A 24,697-nucleotide genomic window follows, 5' to 3' on the forward strand; every position below is an offset into this window, starting at 1 on the left:
GGTTTTCTGTTTTTAAGATTTTATGAAGAATTATAAGAGAAAAACAACTACTACGTTGGTCCCTCTAATCTAAGTTATTCGACCGGAATTCTCCGACATATTAGTCCCCAATAAAAAGTGTCAGGCGAATGAATCGAATTTCTTACCTAGGGCTTTCTCAAATTTACAAAGAACGCGCTTTTGAATTTCCCATCAGCTCACCTTGGTCTTGTTATTGGTAGCTCTCCATCTGGACCCGTCACATCGAAATGATGGACCATTTTAACCACCATCGTCATCAACTGCCTATTCATCCCGTTAGCCTTTAGTCACTTCCCTTACTCAGTCCAACGGTGGCAACATCCGGGATTGGTACACACATAGTACAGTCTCATTTCTTCTTCAGCTCGTCGGGTCTGTGCCTGGAAAAATACCGCTTCCCGGTGGGTGCACTTGGGGCAGGCATGTTCTTCCGTCCGGGGCAGCGTCGGGTCCGATATCACGTCCGGTACGATGTGGGTCAATTCGCTAAAAAAAGGGGAAAGGATTTGTTCGAGGTTATGTTTTCGCGGGCGGGACTACGCTATGACCAAGGGAACTTACTCAATTTCGTGCATAATTTTGTTCACGTAAATGCAATTGGAGTCGGCTTCCTGTTTGTAGTCGCAGTTCCGGCAGGCGTAAAGCAGAACCTTGTTTTCTTTGTCTTCTTTCGGGTATAACATGTTGTTGCTTTTGAGGGGGAAGTGCAAAGTATAGAAAATGAGCACGAATTTCTACTGAATAATGATACTTACCATTCCTGACAGAAGCGGATGCCCACAAATCCGGGTCCGTCATCGTGAGTGGCTGCATCAAAGGTCATTTTTCAGGTGGAATTGAAAGGATTTGATGGGAAATTTCGCTGTTTTCTGCGGAACCGACTTGAATACAATCGAAATCGAAGCGTACTGTTTACACTTTTTGACGTCTAGATTATGCTGTCCCCGAAACGGTTTTGTTCAGGCACAGCTACACTAGTAGCATATCATTTCCAATATTAGATGCCGTCCACAAGCTACGTAACGCTGAAATAATTACCGAATATTTTTTTACAAAATTCTTAGAAAAACCTGAAGTTCATAGACATAAGACTCCATACAAAATACTGATGGAATCCCAGCGCAGTGACCGGACAATAAACCCGTCCCGGGTTTCTTGTGATATTGAAGAAGTGAAATGCACGGGCTATATTTACAAGACGTCTATTTACAACAGCGAACTACTAAATGGACCGATGCACGAGTTCACTATTTTGTGGGAAGGCTTGAACACGGAGACCCACCAGGTACACAGTGGTACCGATAAAACCACCGGGGGAATTTCGGTCGCGATACGGGAAAGAACACGAAAGGCACAAATTTGCGTTTGCTCGTCGCGGCGGTCGGTTTATTACAATCAAACATATAAACAACAAACAACATACATACGGATCACAAGGTCGGCGCAAGGCAATGATGAAAAACATCGTCAACATAAAACAGACTGGTCCAAAATTACAACATATTTGACGTTTGAGTGGTGTCCTGTTATTTACGTGACCATGGCAACGAGTGAATGGACCAATGCACGAGTTCATTCGTTGACATTTGAGCGGTGCGGTGTTATTTAGGTGACCATGGAAACGAGTGAATTCGGCACCGCCAAAACGTCAAATTAGTGAACTTGTGCACTGGTCCATAGGAAAACAAACATTCATTCACTCGTTGCCAAGGCCATATAAATAAAACGTCAACTAGTAAACTCGTGCTTTGGCGATCAAAAGTGAGGTTAGATCGCGAAAGTTTTTCATATTGAAATGAATGTTTACGGTTTTCTGTGCCATAAATTGCAAAAATCTTGTCAGTTTATTGATTGTGGTGATTTTTCTTCCAAAGTTATCACTAAACATTTTGATTAAGATGCATTTATCCCTATTCTAGAAAAGCGCCAGCTACGCATTTTAGCTTTGCGTTGGATCACCAATAGCACAGACAAACAGACGTAACACTTAGATCAAATCTCGATCCAAATCATAGTCACGAGGACATGTACGCCCAATGTTAAAATTAGTGTATTTGGCCGACGGGCCAACAGATGGCGGTAGTGTGTAAACGTCAAACGCGAACAAAAACGATGCGAGCGCTGCGGGTGGCGGATTGGCCACTTACCATATTTTTGAATCGACCGTTAAAAAGGTGGTCGATGGACAATGATGAGAGTGTGACGTCTGTTTGTCTGTGCCAATAGGGTCCTAAAGCCCTGTCCTAATTTTAGTGCCAAACGCTTATGTTTAGGCCAATAACACATGTTTACTCAATTTTCTAATGTTTTCCGTTGGTTTGAGTTCAAAAAGCATTTTTTTAGATTTTGTCACACATCTTGGCTTAAACTCAAATTTTGCGGGTATTTTGTTTTCCGTGTGCCTTCCGGAATGTCAGATAGGAACAACCCAGTGTTGACACTAAAACCCCTCTGGTGTCCTTTGTCGTACCGCTTAGCCATCTTGTTTGGTTTTTTTTTTTATGAGCTGCCGATTAAACCAACTGCTCGCTTCGGAAATAGAACACTGAATCCTACGAATCTCACTTCGTTCGGCATCAAGCTCAATCTCGGATTTTCTCTTTCTCGCTCTCTCTAGGCCAACTTCTCTCTCTCCTTTAATTCTGAGATTACGCTACCTGGAGTTATTTTACAAATCTTGTTCTCAATTTCGTTCTATCCCTAAATTTTCTTTAGGTTCGTGCGCTCAATTTTCTCTTATTTTAGGTGTCTCTTCGCTCTTTTCATATAATGCTCGCGTTCACATCGGCTTCTCTCAAACATTCGGGTTTCGTATGATGTCTACTGTCAACGCTAGTCTTGGAAGTTTTTCCATTCTCGATTCATTCCAGTTTCCGGTCATCTCGGAAGTTCGTCAATCGATAACACTGTTATTCCTAATAGGCCAATATGAGGTTATTTAATATTGTCATATATGGATGCCAAGTATATTTTTTTTATCAATCATAATAGTCGTTTATACTCCCACAATATTCTCCTTCTCTACTCTTCCAGGATATTTTATCACTTTCTTTAAATTTAAAATTCTTTCAAAATCCTTCCTTTTTTTAATATTTTACAATTTCAAAATTAACCTAATAAAATTTACATGATGACATATTAAATTCTGGCAACACTTCTTACAATGTATTCCTCAACGTCATGGACGCAATTTTTGATAGCCCCATAAAATGGTAAACGTCACACATAGCGTCACCAGTTCACGGTAGATAACTGTCAAAATTATTTACAAATAAGATTTAGCGGAGGATGAAAATTATTACTGCCAATTAGTTGGAAAGTTTTATCAATAATTGTTTCCTTATTGAGTAAGTACTAGTTGGAAAACGTCGACCATCGAATCAACTCTCGATGATTGTATCTGATTGTGGTTTTAATGAAGAATAATTAGCCTCTATTGATCCGGTTATCATGACGACCAAATGTTCCGATCTAGTTCAGTACAGAGGAGTTTGTATGCGTTATGCTGTCCCATTAGATCAACTGCCCCAAAGAAAACACATTCTGGTAATTGTTATTCTCTAATTATTATTAAATCCGTATTTTCTTTATTTTCCATAGATTTTCGCCAACTGAAAATGAAACTTCACTGGAAAATTCGGTAAATGAAATCATCATTAAATCTCGCGGGTTTTCTGATCTCTCTTCGACGTAGTCCTGATCGAGTTTGACTGCAGTCCTCTTCTTGGTCAGCTTCTGTTTCCCCCGGCTGGACGTCGGATTCGCAATCTTCGTCAGAATTCAGGACACTTGAGACAGCTGATTTAGCAGAACATGGAACCTTTTTCAAATCATTGACACTCCTTGCATACTGCACCCCATTGCCGCTTACAATCACCATCTTCGGGCCCTCCTGTGCCACCACTGTAAAGTGTTCTGAAGAGAATGTTGAATCTGTCTTGGACTTCTTTTGGTGCTTCACGAATACTACATCTCCGATACGAATATCTGATGGTTTGGCTTGTCTTGCGCGATCTGCCTGTTTTGCACTCTTCAGCTTTTCTTCCGCATCTCTCTCCCTAACATTTTCCCGGTCCAATTCTTCGATATTTCCATCATTCCAGAGGCTTGGAAATGTTCCTCTGAATTTCCACCCAGCGAGCAACTCGAAGGGTGTTACGTTTAATCTGGAATGTGGGATCAACGTGTTGTGGTTGTGCACAAAAACGTTCAATTCTCTCCTCCAGTTCTTATTTTCTATTTTTGCAGCAGACAATGTTTTAATTACTGCCTGGTTTTGCCGTTCGACCAGGCCATTTGTCTGTGGGCAAAGTGGGATTGATTTACGGACCTTTACTCCTCTTTCTGTCCAGAAATTGCAAAATGCGGAGCTCTGGAACGGAGGTCCATTGTCGCTTTGGATTAAGAGGGGTAATCCCCACAATTTAAAAATCTCTTGCAGAGCCGCGTTGGTAGCCTCAGCATTGGTGCGATGCATTTCGACTACAAACAGGAACCTGGAGTACGTGTCGACTACCATAAGAAATTCACCAGTTCCGTACCCCGGCACTTGCAGGAAATCGATTTGGACAATCTCCCATGGCCTCTCTGGCAATTCACGAGTGGATAGTGGTACTGGTGGATTTTTTCGCGACAGCAGCGCACACGTCTCACAGTTTTTTACGAATTCTTCAGTTTCTGTGCTCATCCTTGGCCACCAAAAGAAATCTCGCATGATGCGTTTCATAGCCACCTCTCCAATGTGGCCACTGTGAGCCGATTTCAACGCTCTAGTCCTAAGGTCCTTAGGTAATACTATTCTGTCTCCTTTGCTGATTAGTGCTCCAAGAACATGGAGGTTTTTCTTGTGTGCTTCGAATTTGCGCAAGTCTTTGGGCCATATGTCATGCTTCAAAGCAAATCTTAGGTTCTCCATTTCTTCATCTTTTTCGGATTTTGTTTCGATTTCGTTCAACGTGATGTCCATGCTACCTGTATCTAGACTGTACAACACGTGGTAGTCACTATCATCGTCGAATGGTTTCTGTTCCTGTGAATCTCGAATCAACCGCGATAGTGCGTCCGCAACGTTGTCTTCTCCTCTAACTCTTTCCATTATAAAATCATACGGTTGTAATCGCAAAGCGTATCCTTCTGCTCTTGAGAACGCCCTTTTGCCGATGCGATAGTTGGAATGGTAAATAAACTCATTCGCTGAAGCATCCGTACGTATAATGAAAGGTCGACCGACAAGATAGAATGTGAAACGCTCGACGCCCCACACTACCGCTAATGCTTCTCTGTGCGCCTGTGGGTAGTTTTGCTCCGAGGCGGCTAGCGCTTTTGAAGCACAAGCGATTATTCTTGGCGCACCTTTCGCATCATATTGGACCAGGACAGCACCTAATCCCACAGCGGACGCGTCGACGAAGAGTTCCGTTTTGTCTGTATTGCTGTAGTATCCAAGTGTTCTAATCGCTTCTACTGCTTCAGTTTGTAGGGACTTGAATTCTGCTTCTTCAGCATCTGTCCAATAGAAACCTGTTGCATTTGCCAATGACCTGAGGCGCTCAGTTTTTGTCGCACGATGAACGAGAAACTTATCGACAAATGTGATCAAGCCGAGAAAGCTTTTAACTTCAGCACATGATGTTGGACGTCTGAAGTTTCTAATCGCATTCATCTTCTCTTGGTCGATTCGCCATCCTTCAGCTGTTAGCTCGAATCCAACGAACGACACTTTTTGTCTGCCGAAGACACATTTCGCATAATTGATTTTTACGTTGTGATCCTTCAACCGTTCCTGAACATCGGCAAGATTCTTGTCGTGCTCCTCCTTTGTCTCACCGAATATGAGGACATCATCAAGGTAGTTACACACGCCCTTGCATCCGACTAGAATCTTACGTTCCATTACTTCCTGGAATATGTCAGGAGAATTGCATAATCCAAACGGAAGTCTTCTATAGCGGAACATACCGAACTCTGTCATGAAATTAGTTAAATGACGGGATGTTTCATCGAGCTCGATATGGTAGAATGCACTGCACAAATCAATGGTGGAGAACCATTTCGCGCCATCCAATTTCGCAAGAATTTGATCCAATGTAGGCATGGCATATGGACTACGTAGGATGTACCGGTTTGGGCCTCGTAAGTCGACGACGAGACGGAAATCTTTTGCTCCTTTTGGGACCACGAGCATTGACGAGCAAAACGATGCATCCATGGTTTCCGTGACCCGCTCGATTATATCTGCCGATATCAATTCTTCGAGTCTTTGACCTACCATGTGTTTCATGGCAATTGGAACATTCATGTAAATGTTCCTACATGGTGGTTTTGCATCGTCATAGTTTATTTTTATAGCGGGTATGTTGAATTTCGGGAATGGTTCTACGGAGCTAACGGCTGCAATATTGCTGCTGTTATCCGTTCTGCTACGTTCAACCGGCACTGTTAATCCAAGGAGAAGAATACTGTACCTGGTCGCTGTAGATCGACTAAGCAGTGAACGAGACTCTCTGACTACGTAAAACTTTTCGAGCAACGTCGGGCGGTCGTCCGATATGTACAGGAAGGCTTCAAAAGTACATAGGACCTGTATTCCATCCGACGTCGCGTATGCTTTCAAAGGCCGATCTGTACCAGGCTGTATGTTATGTAGCTCTGAGCTATACTTCTCATTTCCGACCATTAGCTCAAACGTCGATTCCGTCAGTGTGTTCACTTGCGCTCCTGAGTCGATTAGAAATTCACACGGCATACCGGCAACGGTAGCATGAATTACTCCACTGTCAGTTGGCGCGTATACTACGGATATTGCAGTCTCGCTTGAATTTTTCGCTCCGAGTACCTAACGAAGCAAAAAATACATGTTGAACTACGAGCATACTAGTACTTGAACGGGCGTAATAGGGTAAAAGCACTAATTTTCGAGCAAGAATGCTATGCCAGTATTCGGACTTTCAAATCAAGTAATTAAAATCGTATGAATCTGTCGAAAATGAATGCTTGGTCAAAATTGGTGCTCTTCCCCTATATGTAGTCAGTCGAATCACATTGAAATCAATGCAAACTTTGTGTTACGAATTCATTTGATTTATTTCAATTTAAAATGTTATGAGAGGTACAGAATCTATTTCATCAAATTTGCCCGGAAATGATATTCATTTTGAGTTAATTCAAACTTCACTTACAGGCTGTTTGGCTTCTTCCTCATCTCGGTTTGCCTCCGGTTTAGCTCCGATTACTGCCACTTTCAATGGCTCTTCAGCTGGTGTTCGGTTGTCGATATATCGTCTGTTTTGAGCTGCTACCGGTCGGGTGCAAGCTCTCAGCAGATGCCCTATTCCACCACAGTTATGGCACGTCATCTTGGTGGCAAAACATCTTTCCTCGGAATGATACACGCTGTTGCAACGAGTACATCGGTCAGGAACTACCGAGCTCGAACCTCGCCAGACTAACCCTCCTCGAGTTGACCGTTGACCTCGTCCACCGCGAAAATTCGACCTTTGAAACGGAGTCCTACCATACGCTGGAGTTGAGCGATTCGCAATATAACGAGAGGGGCCGGCGATGCTCTGGACCGCATTTACGGATGCCACTGATGGTTCCGAGACGCCTTGCCTTTTGGAGACATACTCCTCGTTTAAACGTATTGTTTCAATTTCACGGACCTTGTTGATCAAGTCAGCGAGTGACCCCCTGCGGCTCATCATCTTGAGAGCGGCGATTCTCACTTCCTTATGCCTCGCCTGTTCAGCGACAGTGCTCAAGATCTCCTCAAACTGTTTCCCCTCTGGATACTCACATTGTCTTGCTGCAAGTCCCACTCTTCGGATAAATGCCAAATCCGATTCATTGGCTTGTTGTGTCATAAGGGATAGTTTTCTTCGTTGAAGCATAATGTCGGAAGTGGAAGCGAAATACATTCTTAGGCGGAACATAGCATTAGAAAAAGGAAGTAGCTTCTCATCGGGCGCCTCATCGGAGGTTTCTGTTGCTCGATAGATCTCTAGAAGCTTTTGACCTGCCTTGACTTTGAATACTACAAACTTAGTAGCTTCTTCAGTTATGCCTGCCAACGCTAGAGAGTTGGACATCAGGTCTTGCCACGCTTCAAAATCAACCTTGGATATATCTTCGCCATCTGTACCCGGTTTGCACTCTGGCACACTGATCGACGAAACTGACATTTGATTCATGGAGGAAACGAATCGGGACATTTCGACAGTGGATTCGTTCTGGCGTCGTGATCGTTGTCTTGTACTGGAAGGACCAAGATCGGCTTCAAACTCGATACTGTTCGCATCGCCGCTTTCGCTTCTTGCTGTTTCTCCACACTCACTTCGAGCCGATGATAAGCTTGCCTGCAGTGAACGAATTGTCTCCTGCGCTCTTAGCAGCTCTGCTGCTAGATGAGCATTGCTAGAATTAGCTGCCGATAAGTCTCTAATCGCCGTATCCAATTTCGAGTTTTTTTTCCTGTAATAGTGAACTACTTGTAATATGCTCGGTCGTGCTTGTTACTCTAGGACTAATGATATATTTTTTTTCAGCGATGGCACACGTTTTCTTCATGATATTCTTGATGGCTTACCTTCTTTTTTTTGCCATTTTGCGTCAGAGGCTCATCTTACTTTTTTTGCCTTTGATCTTTTCTCATGACATTTGTCACAAACGAAATATCTGGCTTATTTATTTTCGAGCCCGAAATTTAAAATTGGCTTACCATTCATTTTTTGCCATTTTCCGTTCCTTTGAGTTTGGCTTATCATCTTTTTTTGCCATTTTTTTTTTTGCTCCGTTAAGTATATACATTTTTTCCGTTGCCATCGCAATTAATTTACATTAACTTTATGAATATCTGCTGGTCGAGTTAAACTTACTTGTTGGGAGCGGAAACCACGCCATTGTCGTACCGCTTAGCCATCTTGTTTGTTTTTTTTTTTTTATGAGCTGCCGATTAAACCAACTGCTCGCTTCGGAAATAGAACACTGAATGACCTACGAATCTCACTTCGTTCGGCATCAAGCTCAATCTCGGATTTTCTCTTTCTCGCTCTCTCTAGGCCAACTTCTCTCTCTCCTTCAATTCTGAGATTACGCTACCTGGAGTTATTTTACAAATCTTGTTCTCAATTTCGTTCTATCCCTAAATTTTCTTTAGGTTCGTGCGCTCAATTTTCTCTTATTTTAGGTGTCTCTTCGCTCTTTTCATATAATGCTCGCGTTCACATCGGCTTCTCTCAAACATTCGGGTTTCGTATGATGTCTACTGTCAACGCTAGTCTTGGAAGTTTTTCCATTCTCGATTCATTCCAGTTTCCGGTCATCTCGGAAGTTCGTCAATCGATAACACTGTTATTCCTAATAGGCCAATATGAGGTTATTTAATATTGTCATATATGGATGCCAAGTATATTTTTTTTTATCAATCATAATAGTCGTTTATACTCCCACATCCTTGTCGACTAAGCGAACGTCAAACATGATCAAAAGTGTCAAGGTTTATTTATGGACCAAATTTTTAAACTAAAGTTTAAATATGATACAGCCGTTATTTGAGCGGCAAAAATTGCTAAGGGCCTGTTCATAAATTTTATAACGGTAAAGGGGGTGGATGTCATCGAAATGTTACATCTCATACAAAAATCGTAGAATATTCGTACAAAAAGTGTTACATGGAGGTGGGTGGGTGTCAAAAATGGTCATATTCGGCGTTATGAAATTTGTGTATGAACCCTAAGGCAAAATGTATGAATTTCGATAGTCCAGTTCACTGCGTGAATTTTTGACACCCACCCACCTCCTGATAACGGGTTCATTCACAAATTTCATAACGCCGAATATGACCAATTTTGACACCCACCCACCTCCATGTAACACTCTTTGTAAAGGCCCAAACGCAATGATAGCGGAACGGCAACGGAGTGCGGAACCGATTCGCCAGCATGAATCACAACATCTTGACTGAACTAACAACGAATGAAATTGGATCAACACTGAGTCGACAAGCTGATTGTAGTTCATGCTGGCGAACCGGTTCCGCATTCCGTTGCCGTTCCGCTATCATTGCGTTTGGGCCTTAAGAATATTCTACGATTTTTGTATGAGATGGAACATTTCGATGACATCCACCCACCCCCTTTACCGTTATAAAAAATTGTGAACAGGCCCTTAAGGCTTTTGTATAATTATACAATAATTTTGATACAAATTTTGTTTGAGCAGAACGACCTTACTGATTGGCTCTTTTGAATTATTAAGCGCGAAACTGGGGTGTGTTGAGCCAAATTTCTCGAAACGGTTCTGTTCAGGCACAGTTACACTGGCAGTATTTAATTTCCAATCAGATTTACACTGTAAGACCAAAGTACCCTTTAAAGGGTAAAAAAGTACCCTTTTTGAGAGAAACTAGTTTAACTCATAAAAAGAGTAAAGGGCCTTTACTCTTTAAAGAGTAAACGGCTTGTACGTCAGATCAACGAGTAAATTTTACCCACTATGACAAACTCATTAATCGAGAAACAGAGTAAAATTTACTCTCTTTCATATTTGAAAATTTAAGTTATTTTTATATTTATTTTCGTAGAATAATGAACACTAGACTCTTATTATTATAAACACATTTTATTCAACAATATTTTAACGTTGGTGAGATGCGGAAGAACCATTATATAAACGCTGATTTGCCGGTCTGGAAAATAAGGATGAAGCAACTGGAGGGACAGCTCAGCAGCAAAAGTATCCTGTAAAATTTGTTTATGTACCTAATCAGAAGACGGCGGGAAAAGTAATTCAATGAGCCTACCTTAGAGCTACATGCATTTCTAGAAACTTCCCTGATCATTTTGGACAAAACACTTAATTAAACCAATCACTAGTCTGGCAGAGAATTTATATATTATAAACTGTAAGGATTTTTTCACCCATTATAGAGTAAATGAATCGAACATGTGATAGGGTACTAAACACCCATTATGTGAAACAATAAATTACTCGTTATTTTGACGTTTCCATATATCACCAAATAATGGGTATTTTTTACACTTTAAAGGGTAATGACGAGTTTACAGTGTATGCTTTGCATCTAGATGGTTCGAGAGGGTTCTTTTTATGCTCATCGTCAACTTCGCATATATAGCTATAGCTATGCCAGTGTTTACAAATTTTTGAGTCGCAAATCGTCGCTCAGCAGTGAAAGATACACGAGGTTCAATATATAAGTGGAGTTGATTCACCGAAATAAGCGCTTACAGACTGCCCAAATTTGGAGAAAACCTTGAAAACGCATTTCGTCCACCGAGGAGACAATGGCCAGCGGAGGAGATCATCCCGATCAGCCAAGGCAGCCCCGTAATTTACAGGTAAGCTGAACCGGAATGTGATTTCATTACAAGGTGATTCAAGTACATGACCTTCATGTTCCCCAAAAAAGGGCCTGCTGAAATTCGCCATGGAAGCAACCAAGTCGGAGGATGCTCCCCACGATTCACACTTCGAGCCAATGGATGAGGAACGTCGTCGGTTCCTGGAGGAAGCCCTCAAATCGCTAACATTGGACGTGGTCGAAGAGATTGAGAAGGCAATGAAAACCCTGATGGATCCGGACAAGGCCGAGGAGGACAAGGCGGATGCGATTGAGATAATCATCGATTTCGTCCAGGATATTGATGCTGCCAATGGTAGGGATACTCTCAGAATTTACCATTCAAAATTCTCACGCTTAGGGACCATTGGAAAAAGTTCACTTTACATTATTCACATTGGCAGTACAGCAAGATAAAAGTCATCTATTGATTTTTCTGTATCAACTTACCGCGTCGTACCCTTAATAGCTTAATCATAATCATAATTCATGGCTTCAAAAACAATCCTTAATAATGCTACTTTGAATCACTCATTCAATCGTTGAAAGCCTTAAATAATTAACGCCCTGCCTGTTCTCAATTCTAGACTTCTACAAAGTGGGTGGATTCGTCATCATCCAGCCCGGGCTCACATCGCCAAACACAGATGTTCGCAGTGGAACGCTTCGTCTGATCGCGGAACTATCTCAGAACAACCCATTCTGCCAGCAGCACCTGCTTCAAGCCAACACTCTTCCCCAGATAATCGAACTGCTGTCGGATGTACCACCGGTGGCCACCCAAGCCATGCACGCCATCTCCTGTATGGTTCGGCACCACGAGCCATGCTTGGCGGCATTCATCGATATGGGAGGCCTCGAGTGCATCCTGGGATGCATTCAAACTGATAACGAAAAACTGCGCATCAAATCGTCGTTCCTCATGTCCAACCTTTGTACGGAGTTTTCCGCGGTGCGGGACGAGTTCATCAAACTGAATGCCGTCGAACGAGTGGTGGCCGCGGTTCGACCTTCCAAACAGTTCGAACCCAAGCTGGAGACGGCGCTGTCCACGTTGAATGTGCTAACGGAGTGCGACGAAGGTATTCGCCGGTGCCAGGAGCCTGGCCTGCAGTTGAAGGAGAAGCTGGAGCTGATTCTCAACTTGAACAATGGGAAGGAAGAATGCTTGGTAGGTTTCTAGGATATATGTTGTATTGAATATCATGAAAACGATTAGTTTTCCTTCATATTTGTAGCGATGAATGAAGACTAATCGCTCAACCTTATGATACTTAAACTGAAATATATTCATTTTTCGATATAATTTTAATATAATTTTCGTGTTTTCCAGGAACAGATTGAATATGCAAATACTTTACTGAAACGATGTTTTTCCGATGATAATTGTGGCACTGATCGATAAATTAAAATATAGAGTGTTCTCTCGTTCCTAATACTAGTTCAATCAACTGGCAAACAATCTATTGCTGATGACACGCATTGGCTCATAATTGGGTTAATTCTACGAGTGGCGTGAGGTGACAATTGTCGGTGTCGTATAGCGAGGTGACAATTCTCGACTCACGCCACTTGTAGAATTAACCCAAATGATATTTACGGTATTATATAGGTGATAACAATTGGACAATACATTTGTAACATTTTTTAATTTTTCACACCAAATTGTCAACTTTGAAGGGTAAGATTCTGGTCATTTGTGGACCGATTTGACTGAAATTTTAACAGTTCTTCAGACATAACTTGAGTTTCAACATATATTTTTTAAGTAATTTTTCCAATCCAGAGTTCGAAAGCAATATCGGTTTGACGGATTTGAGTGATGATTGTATAACATTTTGAGGTAATCTACTTCGCGGTGTACCGTTTCTCAGTTTGTACTGAGATGTTTCATGTATCCTATCAGTGCAATTTGAAGAACTGGCTGTGTTCAAAAGAATGGTAAACCACCGATGAAAATGTTATTTGTAATAATGCTAACAATTCTCAATGCAACTCGTAGGAAAAAACACCGCGAAATGGTACTAATCGCAAAAGGTAAACCGCAAAATGATATAAACCGCGAAATGGTTAACCCAACTAACATTTAGTGCAAATGTAAACATTCTCTAAGCCCTCTTTATACGGCTTCATGCTGAGTAAAGGCGCTGTACATACGAACGAAAGCTTCTATGCGATCCTTTTACCAACAAATCTGGCGAATCTACTCAGCTATTTTAAAGCTGTGTAGGCAGCTCTTATTCATACCGATCATTGCTCTAACTCGACAGTTTTACGACATGTAGCTGTGTAAACATCTTCGGAAGGCGCTTTCTCAATTATTTCGCAACTGTTGAATAATTTTTATACAGCTTCGCTGTATTATCGACTAAATATTATTTCCAAGCTGTTTCACAGCTTCCTGAATTTATATCATAAGTATCTGAACGTTACACAATTAAAGTATCTGCCACCGCCTGGAATCGAACTCACGATCTCTGCATCCACAAGTCTCGACGTTGTCCTTGCTGCCACCACAGTATATATCGAAGGCAAAGAAAACACACTGTTTTGTTCTACATCGAAAACGGTTCATATAATATTCTATAATGACGGTAAAGGATGTTATAGCCACGCTTACACCACTTCATCAGGCTGTAAAAAGGTGTGAAATGTCAAACGCAATGTTTACATCCAACAGGCTGTGTACATTTGTGATAGAGTGAAACTGCTTCTGAAATAAGAGTGCGCGATGATTTTCGGTGATTATCCGGCGGAGTACAACCCGAAGATCCACGGACCTTACGATCCTGTCCGTTACTAAGGCAAGCCGGATACGCCAGGTGAAGTTGATCGAATTGGGTGCTTGGTTTGGCCACCGTGACAAGAACCCAAGGCTGCTGCTGGAGTCGTGAGCCGTGTCTTTTGGAGATGGCAACACAAGTACTGAAAACCCAAACGGATGGGAATTGCCCCGTTTTTCCAGGTCAACGTCGGCGGAATGGTGTTATTCTATGCCAAAATGAAGCAGCGCAGGAACTACAAGTACCACTATACGAAGGCCCCTGGAAGCAGGGCAGCGAGAAGCGTATGAAAGTGCGATCCGCGGAGAATAATTTTGGCAGGATCTGGAGGGTGGTTCCGGCTTGTGGAAGATAGCAATTCGGCATGTATTGACAGACGGATGCTGGCATATAGTGAAAATCTGCTTGATAGGAGAGTAAATTACATAATTTGCGAAAAATAAAACGTGAAAATATAGCGCAAATTTCGTTTTTCTGTTAAATGATGGTCACTCCTCCTGTGTTGATTCTTCGAAAATTAAGTATGAGGTTAATGGAATTGCAATAGATGCGTCACAAGTTGTTGTTTTACAGCTTACAGCTGTATATTCGCTGTATAACTAACGATAAAGCGCTTCTTAATTATATATTGAGTAGCATAACAAATCATATTGTATAGAAGCAGCCGGAATAATAATGGGAACATTTATTTCACACCATTTGGTTGCTACTTTTTATGGTGTTGAGTTATAGCTTAGTGAAAGCAGCAAAAGCGATAACTGATGAAGTCTATTCAGCTAATATTTGTAGCTGCAAATCGTTTGCGATACAGCTGTATTAACGCTAATAGTTCTATTTTTGACAGCTTTCAATTTTTGCTGCGTTCGCTGCTTTAATTCAACTGTTATACAGCACAAAGCAAATAATATTGGCTTATAGCGCTAAAATTGTTAGTTGGGAACCGCGGAATGGATTACCCCGAAATGTCGGACAATAGTTTGACTAAAGTGAACGTTTCGATACATTTCAATTCAATGCTTTCGAAGAACTGTTCAAAATGTAATCACAGTTTGCTAACATGGATGAAGTAAAATCATGTAAAATCATGTAAAATTGTTTACTGTTCTCAATGTCCGAGAGCGTTTAGCCATAAGGGTTCTCTGCAGAGTCATGAACAACTTGCGCACGCTGCACTACCAGTTCGCCAAGTGGTTTCCAAGATGGTCAACAAGTGCGTAATCGCACACCATGGGCAAATGTAAGGATTTGGGTAACACAGGGCAATCTAATACAGAGATTTTTAAGCGAGAGTCGATAAATATTGCGAGACTTCAGATTGTTTGGTAAATCGGTCATGAATTCACTTTTTCACAGTGATTGCGCTCCGAGAATCCCACTCGGTTTTCGCATCGCGAAAGTGGAAGTTTTGTTTCATTGTTTGCATTTTGTTTCACATTTACGGATAGTGGAACACCCGCCCATCCACTCAACGCAACGGTACTTTTGCGTACAAATGGAGAGGAAGTGATACCCTCATAAAGGGTGTACGGAATCAAATTGCACCACTTTTAAATGTCTGTAACTTTTTACCCGTTGGGTATCTTCTATTGAAGTTTTGGGTGTAATTTGCTCAATGTGTATTTGTTTACGCTGTGTAAGTTTCACTAGCAGATTCGCAATCTTTGTAAAGATGGAGTCGGAAGAACAGCAGCGGCGCAAAGAAATTTTGCGCATGTACCTCTTAAATCCGGATCTATCTCATCGTGCCATCAGCAGAAAGCTGGAAATGGTACATTATACGTTGTCTCGTGTTTTAAATCGGCACCACGAACGTTAGACCATCGATTGGAAAGAAAAATGTGGCAAAAATTGAGCTCCGTGTAGTGTTAATGATCAGAAACGGGTAGTTCAAGCTATCAAGAGGAATCCCAACAGTTTAGTTCGAGATGTGGTGAAGAATAACTGAAACTATCGAAAACTTTCGTACAAGATGCGAAAAAACGTGAAGGACTACAGACGTGCGAAGTCCAAAAGACGCCTAAGCGCCTAATCGTTATGGATGATGCAACGTATGTAAAAGCAGACTTCCGGCAGCTTCCGGGGCTCCAGTTTGTTACTGCTCATCGTAAATTCGAAGTCCCTGAAGACGTTAGAAAGCAGAAGATGTCAAATTTTGGCATTTTTTTTTTGTACTAGGCTAAGCTGCCCTTCTACGCCTGTTTATTATTTTTTACAAAACTCGTTTTATAAATTCTATTACCCTATTAGGACTACCTTGCCGAATTTCCAAGGGCTCTAATAACCCTTTTTCAAATGCTAACATTCTTTGATCAAGCAATGCTCCGCAGTTGCAGAGTAAATGCTCAGCAGTGTCGTTTTCAGCTTGACAAAAACGACACTCAGAGGATTGTATTTTTCCTATCTCTTTAAGATGATACCTACTTGGGCAGTGACCGGTCATCAGACCAGTTATTAGCCTAAGATTTCCTTTATTAAGATTCAGTATAACCCGGGCTTTAGCCAGACTGGGTTTTATTAATCTTTTCGCTTGCTTGGATGTATCCGTGGCGATCCAATGGACATTTCCCAATTTTTCAGTTTCATCCTGAGAGTGTACTCAGGAACACCACAGAACGGTTGAGGGCCGACAAAGTTCGAAGCTGCACCCTGTCTTGCTAAATTGTCGGCGATTTCATTCCCCTCAATTCCACAATGGCCGGGCACCCCGTACAATGTAACTTCGTTCCTGGTGGCCAATTGCTTCAGAGAAAGAATGCATTCCCACACTAACTTTGATCTACACGTGAATGTTTTTAGAGCATTCAAAGCTGCTTGACTGTCCGAGAAAACACAGATCTTTGCAAACCTATAGTTTCTTTTGAGACAAACATTTGTACAGTCAATAATGGCTTGTATTTCAGCTTGGAACACAGTGGGGCTGCGCCCCATAGCGATTACCTTGCTGATACCAGGGCCGAAAACTCCAGCTCCAGTATTGTCTCCCATCTTTGACCCGTCGGTATAAAATACAATAGAACCTGGACGTAAACTTGGCCCACAAGAATCCCAAGTATGACGGCTTGGTTTAAACATTTTAAAAGGAACATCATAGTTGGTCTTCGTTGTCATCCAATCTTCTATTGTTTCCATATCTGAATTCAAATTGAATTCCTTGGTGATCTTCATGTGACCAATCAAATCACCATCTAGTATTTTATTATAACGAATAAACTGCAAGGCATTTTTTGCAGCTTGCAGTTTAATGAATTGATGCAAAGGTAGTATATTAAGAGGGGCATTCAAAGCAACCGTTGGTGTACTTTTCATTGCCCCTGTCATTGATAGGGTAGGTGTACCAATTATGGATGCAATATGTCAACAGTAGTAATAAAAATCAAGTTATAACCGCGTTTCTAAAACGCAAGCATGACTTGTTGGTGTCAATTACTAGTTTAAAGCCTTGCGAATCTGTTGATTTAAACAGTTTTAGTACTAAATTGACTTTAAGCGTTTAAAAATGGATTTTAAAAAGCGTTGTCTTTGTACCAATTATGGCAAAAGCGTTCCTAGCATTCGACATAAAAGTGTACCAATTATGGACTATCGAATATTTGCACGAAATGAACTCAAACGCCATGAAGAGCGAATGATAATGCAACGCTTATATGTAATGAAGATATCGCTCATAAAATTTTCCATATAAATATATGTTAAATCAATTTTTTGCAATTGGTTTCATGGGAGAAAATTAATTTTCGAAAAAGAAGTCAAAATGTAGTGTAAATGCAAATTATGATACAAAACAGCATTAATGATCTCACATTACCTTTCCAGTGCCAATTTTTAACGAAAAAAGAGGGAAAATTCAAAAATCGAGTGTCGCTGAAAACTCCTCTCTATCATGAAATTAGCATCTTCCGCTCGCGAACGTTTTCGAACGTGTGATTGAAAAATCTTAGTAATTGAGTACAAAACATGAAGATAATGCCTTACCGAACCGTCCCGTCGTGGAAGTCACCAGTAAAATAGCTTTACTTCTTTTATTTTACTGATCAAAAAATGTAAACAAACCGCCTCCAGAGTATTGCCATAATTGGGCTCTCATACACTCTTTGTACCAGTTATCGACATAGTGGAAATAACACGATTTCCAACTTAAAACAGTAGAATTGATTGCATACCAGCTAAATTTATTCAATTGTGCTCACTAGGTAACATACATTCATCGGTTGAAACAGTTCATCCGGATGAAAACATACATTTCGTAACGGAGGTCCCTTAGCCAACTGCTAAGAAGGTGACATATATGTGAGGCAAAATTTTCAAATGTTCATTTTTCGAAGCTTATTGCACGAATGTTCTTTTCAAGGTTTAGTTACCATCAAAAACAAATAGTTTAATCATTCCTGTGAATATAAGTCATTATAGTCTAGTGAAACAATAAGAAAAATCTCTTTTTGTTCCCACTATTGCCATAATTGGTACTATAGCCATAATTGGTACTTCTACCCTATACAAACAAGTCTTTGCAACTTAGCCAGCTTCTTCTGAGCGGTTACCTCATTTGTCTTGGGCCACCATACCAGTGAAGCATAACTAATTTTTGGTCGGACTATTGCTGAATAAATCCAGTTTACCATATTAAGTCGCACTCCTCAAGTTTTTCCTAGGGCTTTTTTGAAGACCCATAGGGCATTAGTACCCTTACTTATGAGCTTGCTTAGATGAAAGTTCCATGTCAATTTCTTATCCAAAGTAACCCCAAGGTGTTTAAATTCTTCCGAAAATTGAATTTTAACTCCATTCAAAACAAGCCTGTCTAAGCTTTACCTTTTTCCTTCTGGTAAAAGGCACGATAATAGTTTTTCTACCTTTCTACGCCTACTTGTCCCATATTCTATGTAAACCTTATGAACCGCGGGACAAATATGCGTAGAACGGCAGTAAGGAGGTCAATTTCGTGTCGAAGCATCTCATGTGTAACTAGGACCTTTCTAACTAAGCAAATCGTTTATCAAGACGAATTCTGTAATTTAATCCTTGCCCATTTTTCAAACTACCAGTATTTTCATTTTCAGGTTTTATGAAAAACCTACAGCCTTTCGGGTGATGGACCAGTGGTGTAGTCAGGAGGGGCTTTGAAAGGGGCAATTTTGTACGTATATAATATTTTTGAGCTAATTTAAAATTTGACAACAATATTTTTTCAGCGATGGCAGAGAACACAATTGACATTTATGTATGTTTACAATGTATTCTATCATGCTATAGGCGCAACCAGGATGGGTTCTTCTTGGCATACTATTTCAATAAAACCAAATTTGTTTTGTTGTCATTATTCCGTGCACTTATGGTTTTCTTATTTCATTCATAGAAGACGAGCAAATTTGTCAATAGTTCAGTCAGGAAGATATTGTAAAGGGGCTAGTTGAAAACTGTTGAAGATATGGAGATATTAATCGTACTGACATGCTACATAGAAAACTTCCGAGGTTAATTATGGGACTGTTTTTGAAGATTGCAATTGGAAATATATGGAGAATTGACAAAACTGCTGGAATATGGAGCAATAGTGACAGTAAGGGCACCAATGTAGAAACATTTTGGGGTTAAGTTTTTATACATTTGGTTTAGCAATATTTTCTAGTGACTGAAAACAAGCCCTTTCTGATTATACGACTCTGACAAACAGACAAATTACACCTTCGTGACCTTTCCTACTCAGAAAAAATGTATCAAGAGAAAGAATATATTTAAGGCGATTCAGGACGAAATTATGAGGATACTAGCTTACCCGACGTGGCTAGCCACGTTCCAACGAAATTTTAAGGGTGTGAGCCGTTCCACCGATTCGTTTAAGTTTTATTTTGAATTTGACTGCTCGATAGTTATTTCCTCCTCGGTTGAAAGTAACCCTGCTCTGAAGCATGATTAAACCCGAGAATTTGAGAATAACTGATCCTCTGTCAACTTTGTTCAGAAATAACTACTCGACTTCAAAGCTCAAATGGGTTGACCGCGAAGTTCAATTTAACCATTTGAGGGGAAAATAACTATCGAAATGTCAAATTTTGACAATTAGTTAAACGAATTGGTGAAACGGTTCACAGCCTTAAGCGAAAAGCTACCTACACGGAGACGGAATTCAACTCAATTTTGGGTTGTTTCAACGCAATTCCGTAGTTGAGCCCAATAACTCAATTTTGGCTAAATTTCCAAGGTCCCCACTAGGTAGTTTGGCTTTAATTCCATTAGAAAAATATACTCAATATTGGGTTGATTTAACGCAAAGTTGAGTTCTTTCCACTCAAACATAAGAAAAGTTGCATTTACCCAAATTTGGCTTATTGGGCCAAAGTACCCCCAATGGGTAGATGCAGCTCTCTCTATTTTTGACAACATTCGTGTGGGAGAAAGAGAAAACCGAGAGATTTTGGGTTGAAACTATAATCGATATACTTAATTTTGGGTATAATAAACTCAAAAATTAGGTAAAAATATTTCTCCGTGTATAATCTTTCAAATCGCATGATACTGATGACCTCAAAATCGCCTAAATTTATGCTCAGGCAATACTCCATCGAGCACGTGGCCTCAATACTGTTGTAGTGTTCTAATCTGAAATAATTATAGCCTTATATGCTGTTGTAGTGTTTCTAATGTTGTGAAATGTTTCAAAAGTTCCAGAAGATTCTATGAATTGGAGAGTAGAATCGTACCAAAAAATCTAGCATATTCTCCCAAATAGCTGCTGCAGTGTAGTATGATTCATTGTCATTTTACAAAAATACAGTTGTGAAAAGACCATCGACTCAGAGAAATACCATGTCATGGCACAGGAATGTTTAAGTAGGTAATCATCATAGTAAGCATTAAAATTTGTATTAAGTTGGCATCCATGAGTCGATATCGAGTCATTGAGCATCGACTCTTGGAGGTTTCAATGCAAATTAATAAAACTCGAATATTTGGCGCACATTCATCTCATTTATGTTTATCCTACTTTAACATACCGTAAAACGGGGAAACTTTGATAATGCGGGTAGCTTCGATAGTGCGTAACCCACCACAATACTAATCGAAATATCATAATTTCTGTTAATCAGTTAAGCAAAACGAATGCAAAACTAAAGAATATTGGTATGACACTTCATGTAAGAGCGGTTTTCATTTGAATCAAGAACATTTTAGGCTTTTTATACGAATTTAAAAAAAATACACAATTTTAGCATTTCCGAAACGCTTACAATCTGTTCTACGATCACTATTTGATGTAGTTTTGAATAGTTGGCCACTTATCTTTTACAACCTAGTTATCATAGAACTTGAATACGGTCTCAAATTTTGTTCGAATCATACTCCATTATCAAAGTTACCCCAAAACAGAAAACCAACTTTCGATTATATGAAAAATTAGGTATCCATTCAATTAAATCTTTTGCCAATTTATCGACTGCAATCGATAGCCAGGATGCCTGTACTTGTTTTGAAAATATAAATAGTAAATCTTTGAAACAGCATGCAAAAATATTCAAATTTCCTTCGAAAAAACTATCAAAGTTACCCCGTTTTACGGTATGTCGAACTCGTTTTTGAGCCTGAGTTGAAACTTGTGAAACGCGTTTCACATTTTCAAATCCAACTCGATTCACGTTCGACCGTATTACAATTTGCTTGAAGTTGATTTGTTTACGTTATAGTCACCAACCTAATTCCGAAACAGACGACAATGATGAAGGGTTCAAGAATATTCTACGGATTGGAAAGTTCCAGAAAACTCCAGAATATTCTGTTCAAGAGCTATTGTAGTGCTCCACAATTTGCAATTGTAATGTTCCAATATTAAAATTTGCTGTTGTAGTTCTCTTAAATTGCTATTGTAGTGCTCAACGAAACTTTTCGATGAAACATTTCAAAGCGTTACTGACAGACAGACAACTCTGGGATTTTATATATATGATTTTATTCTGATTGGAAAAATGTAAAGAATGCTGGATAGAGAGACATAGGTCAGTGTAACGATGCAAAAAAAAAATACATACAAAAAAGTATAACAGAAGTGATGAAATTGATGAAATATAATTATTTTATTAGAATTATAAATAACTCAAGCTTACATACTATATACAACAATACAAATAATCTTAAATAAGTATTTTAAAATTTGTTTATATTTATGCCCTTACTGGCTACACTACTGGTTCGTATTCCAACAAGCTTTGCAATTCAACATATAGGTATTTGAAATCTGGAAAACAGCCCATTTATAAACTCGGATGTTTTCCTTGGTAAAATTTAATGTCAATACTATTTGTATCTCCATATCTTATACATTATTCAACTAGCCCTTCAAGCCCTTTCTTACTACATTATTGAAATAAAACAATAAGTTTATCTCGGGTTCTATGATAGATATTAGAAAACTATGAAGTGAATGGAATACAGACATCAAAATAAAACTTGGTTTTATTGGAATAGCATGGCAAGGAAGAACTCATTCTAGTTACGCATATGTCATAAAATTATATTAATGTTAACTCTGTTCTAATCTATCACAATAAATACTGAGAAAAAACTGTTTATTAAATTTTCAATTAGTTCAATAATATTATATACGTACAAAATTGCCCCTTTCAGAGCTCCTCCTGGCTACACTACTGGTCCATCACACGAAAGGCTTTGGAGTTTTTCATATTTCGACAAGTACACTCAGAAACACAAATAGTCACATAATTACTAAATTTTAGTAATATATGACTATTTTCTATTTACCTCTCTTTCATTCTGCAGGGAATTTTATTCCTATTTGTCAATTCACCTGTGTTGAAGCATCCCTAAGCTTCAACCCAGGCGAAATGACATTTAGTGTAGAAATTAACAGCAGAATGAAAGAGAGGCAGATAGAAAATAGTCATTAATGCATAAACTTCTGTGATTATTTTTATTTCTGAGTATTGAATCTAACAACATTATTATGGCGTTTTCGTTTATTGCTGGGGCGAACGTAGTTTCACCCTGGATCCGCTCTAACAGCTGCCAAAACGTTTTTTTTATTGGGTCGGGTCGAACCCGGATCCGCCCCAGGTTCAACCTAACACAACGAGGTTCGCTCTGCCGATTTTTTGCGATCCAACCTGAGCGGGGTTCAACTGTCAAAAATAGGGTCCTAAAGCCCTGTCCCAATTTTAGTGCCAAACGCTTAAGTTTAGGCCAAGAACCCATGTTTATTCAATTTTTTAATGTTTTCCGGTAGTTTAAGTACACAAAAACATTTTCTATGTTTATTTTAGATTTTGTCACACCTCTTGGCTTTAACTCAAATGTTGGGTGTATTTTGTTTTCCGTGTCCCTTCCGAAATGTCATATAGAAACAACCCCAGTGTTAAAACTAAAACCCCTGTGATTTTTTTTGTCGACTAAGCGAACGTCAAACATGATCTTAAGTGTCAAGGTTCATTTATGGACCCAATTTTTAAATTAATGTTTTTAACATGATATAGCCGTTATTTGGGCGGGAAAAATTTGCTAAAGTAGTTGCAGTAAGGTGCTCTTTCGTGTTATTGAATAAAAACAAGATTTCATTGAAAATTTTAGGACCCAATTTTTTTACATTTTTATAATTATCAAAATTAACGAGTAACGCAAAATAGTAATAACAGGAGATGTTTACGAAAGCATTCGGCAATATTTATTGCATTATTTTCTTACTAGCTTACCCGACGTGGCTAGCCACGTTCCAACGAAACTTTAAAGCAAAAAGCTACGTATAATCTTTCAAATCACATGATATTGATGATCGCAAAATCGCCTAAATTTATGCTCCGGCCATGCTCCATCAAGCACGTGGTCTTAATACTGTTGTAGTGTTCTAATCTGAAATAATTATAGCTTTGTATGCTGTTTTAGTGTCTTCTGTTGTGAAATATTTCAAAAGTTCCAGAAGATTCTATGAATTAGAGAGTAGAATCTTCTAGCATATTCTCCCGAATAGCTGCTGCAAAGTAGTATGATTCATTGTCATAATTCAAAATCACAGTTGAGCACCCCTATTCTTGTTTACGTTCGAATGCTCTTTCGATCGAAAACCATTTTGCATTCTCGTTTACGCCAGCAAAATCAAATGGGCCATGGATTCGAACGAATAGGATTCGATCGAAAGTTGGATCCGCCGTAAACCAGAATGAGGGTGGTGGTGAAAATACCATCGACCAAGGGAAATATCGAGTCATGGAACAGGAATGTTTTGGAAAGCTGTTTTAAGAGATCATCATAGTAACAATACAATTCTGTTTTCAGTATGAATCTATGAGTCGATATCGGGTCATTAAACATCATGGAGATTTCGCTGTAAATTAATAAAACTCGAATATTTGCCGCACATTCATCTCATTCATGTTTAAATGCTTTTAAATATGTCGAACTCGTTTTTGAACCTGAGTTGGAGCTGGAGAAACTCGCTTCACATTTTCAACTCCAATCCGATTCAAGTTCGACCGAATTACAATTTGCTTAAAGTTGATTTGTTCACGTTTTTGTCAGACACCAAATTTCTAAACAG

At 39.7% G+C, this 24,697-nt stretch overlaps 2 protein-coding genes and 1 long non-coding RNA gene across 4 annotated transcripts; 2 read left to right on the forward strand and 1 right to left on the reverse strand.

Moving 5' to 3' along the window:
- Positions 1 to 178: 178 nt before the first annotated feature.
- LOC5572447 (DNA-directed RNA polymerase II subunit RPB9) lies at positions 179 to 953 on the reverse strand. Its single transcript, XM_001660341.2, has 3 exons — positions 777 to 953; positions 583 to 711; positions 179 to 507 (listed from the first exon to the last, which is right to left on the reverse strand). Exons 1-3 carry the CDS (start codon positions 842 to 844, stop codon positions 318 to 320), a joined length of 387 nt encoding a protein of 128 aa, XP_001660391.1. The 5' UTR covers positions 845 to 953; the 3' UTR covers positions 179 to 317.
- Positions 954 to 3,264: 2,311 nt separating this feature from the next.
- LOC110676922 lies at positions 3,265 to 3,658 on the forward strand. The gene is made up of 2 exons (XR_002500828.1): positions 3,265 to 3,368; positions 3,622 to 3,658. It is a non-coding gene; the product is annotated as an uncharacterized LOC110676922 (long non-coding RNA).
- Positions 3,659 to 11,143: 7,485 nt separating this feature from the next.
- On the forward strand, positions 11,144 to 12,824 carry LOC5572448 (hsp70-binding protein 1). Of its 2 annotated transcripts, none has more exons than XM_001660342.2 (4): positions 11,144 to 11,375; positions 11,447 to 11,693; positions 11,965 to 12,548; positions 12,717 to 12,824. In XM_001660342.2, the coding sequence occupies exons 1-4, from the start codon at positions 11,322 to 11,324 to the stop codon at positions 12,780 to 12,782; spliced, it is 951 nt and encodes a 316-aa protein (XP_001660392.2). In that variant the 5' UTR covers positions 11,144 to 11,321; the 3' UTR covers positions 12,783 to 12,824. The 2 variants fall into 2 exon arrangements, with proteins under 2 accessions (XP_001660392.2, XP_001660393.2); XM_001660343.2 differs by having other exon boundaries at positions 11,145 to 11,375; positions 12,711 to 12,824.
- The last annotated feature ends 11,873 nt before the right edge of the window (positions 12,825 to 24,697 follow it).

This window comes from Aedes aegypti, chromosome 2 (genome assembly GCF_002204515.2).
Source record: "Aedes aegypti strain LVP_AGWG chromosome 2, AaegL5.0 Primary Assembly, whole genome shotgun sequence".
In the NCBI taxonomy this organism is placed as follows: Eukaryota; Metazoa; Arthropoda; class Insecta; order Diptera; family Culicidae; genus Aedes; species Aedes aegypti.

Excerpts from the sequence above, each read along its gene's own strand:
- LOC5572447 (XM_001660341.2), bottom strand. The coding sequence starts at position 844 with ATGACCTTTGATGCAGCCACTCACGATGACGGACCCGGATTTGTGGGC. Across the intron at positions 712-776 it reads ATCCGCTTCTGTCAGGAATG|CAACAACATGTTATACCCGA; the intron begins GTAAGTATCATT and ends CCCCCTCAAAAG. Across the intron at positions 508-582 it reads AAAATTATGCACGAAATTGA|CGAATTGACCCACATCGTAC; the intron begins GTAAGTTCCCTT and ends CCCTTTTTTTAG.
- LOC5572448 (XM_001660343.2), top strand. The coding sequence starts at position 11,322 with ATGGCCAGCGGAGGAGATCATCCCGATCAGCCAAGGCAGCCCCGTAAT. Across the intron at positions 11,694-11,964 it reads GGATATTGATGCTGCCAATG|ACTTCTACAAAGTGGGTGGA; the intron begins GTAGGGATACTC and ends TCTCAATTCTAG. Across the intron at positions 12,549-12,710 it reads ATGGGAAGGAAGAATGCTTG|GAACAGATTGAATATGCAAA; the intron begins GTAGGTTTCTAG and ends CGTGTTTTCCAG.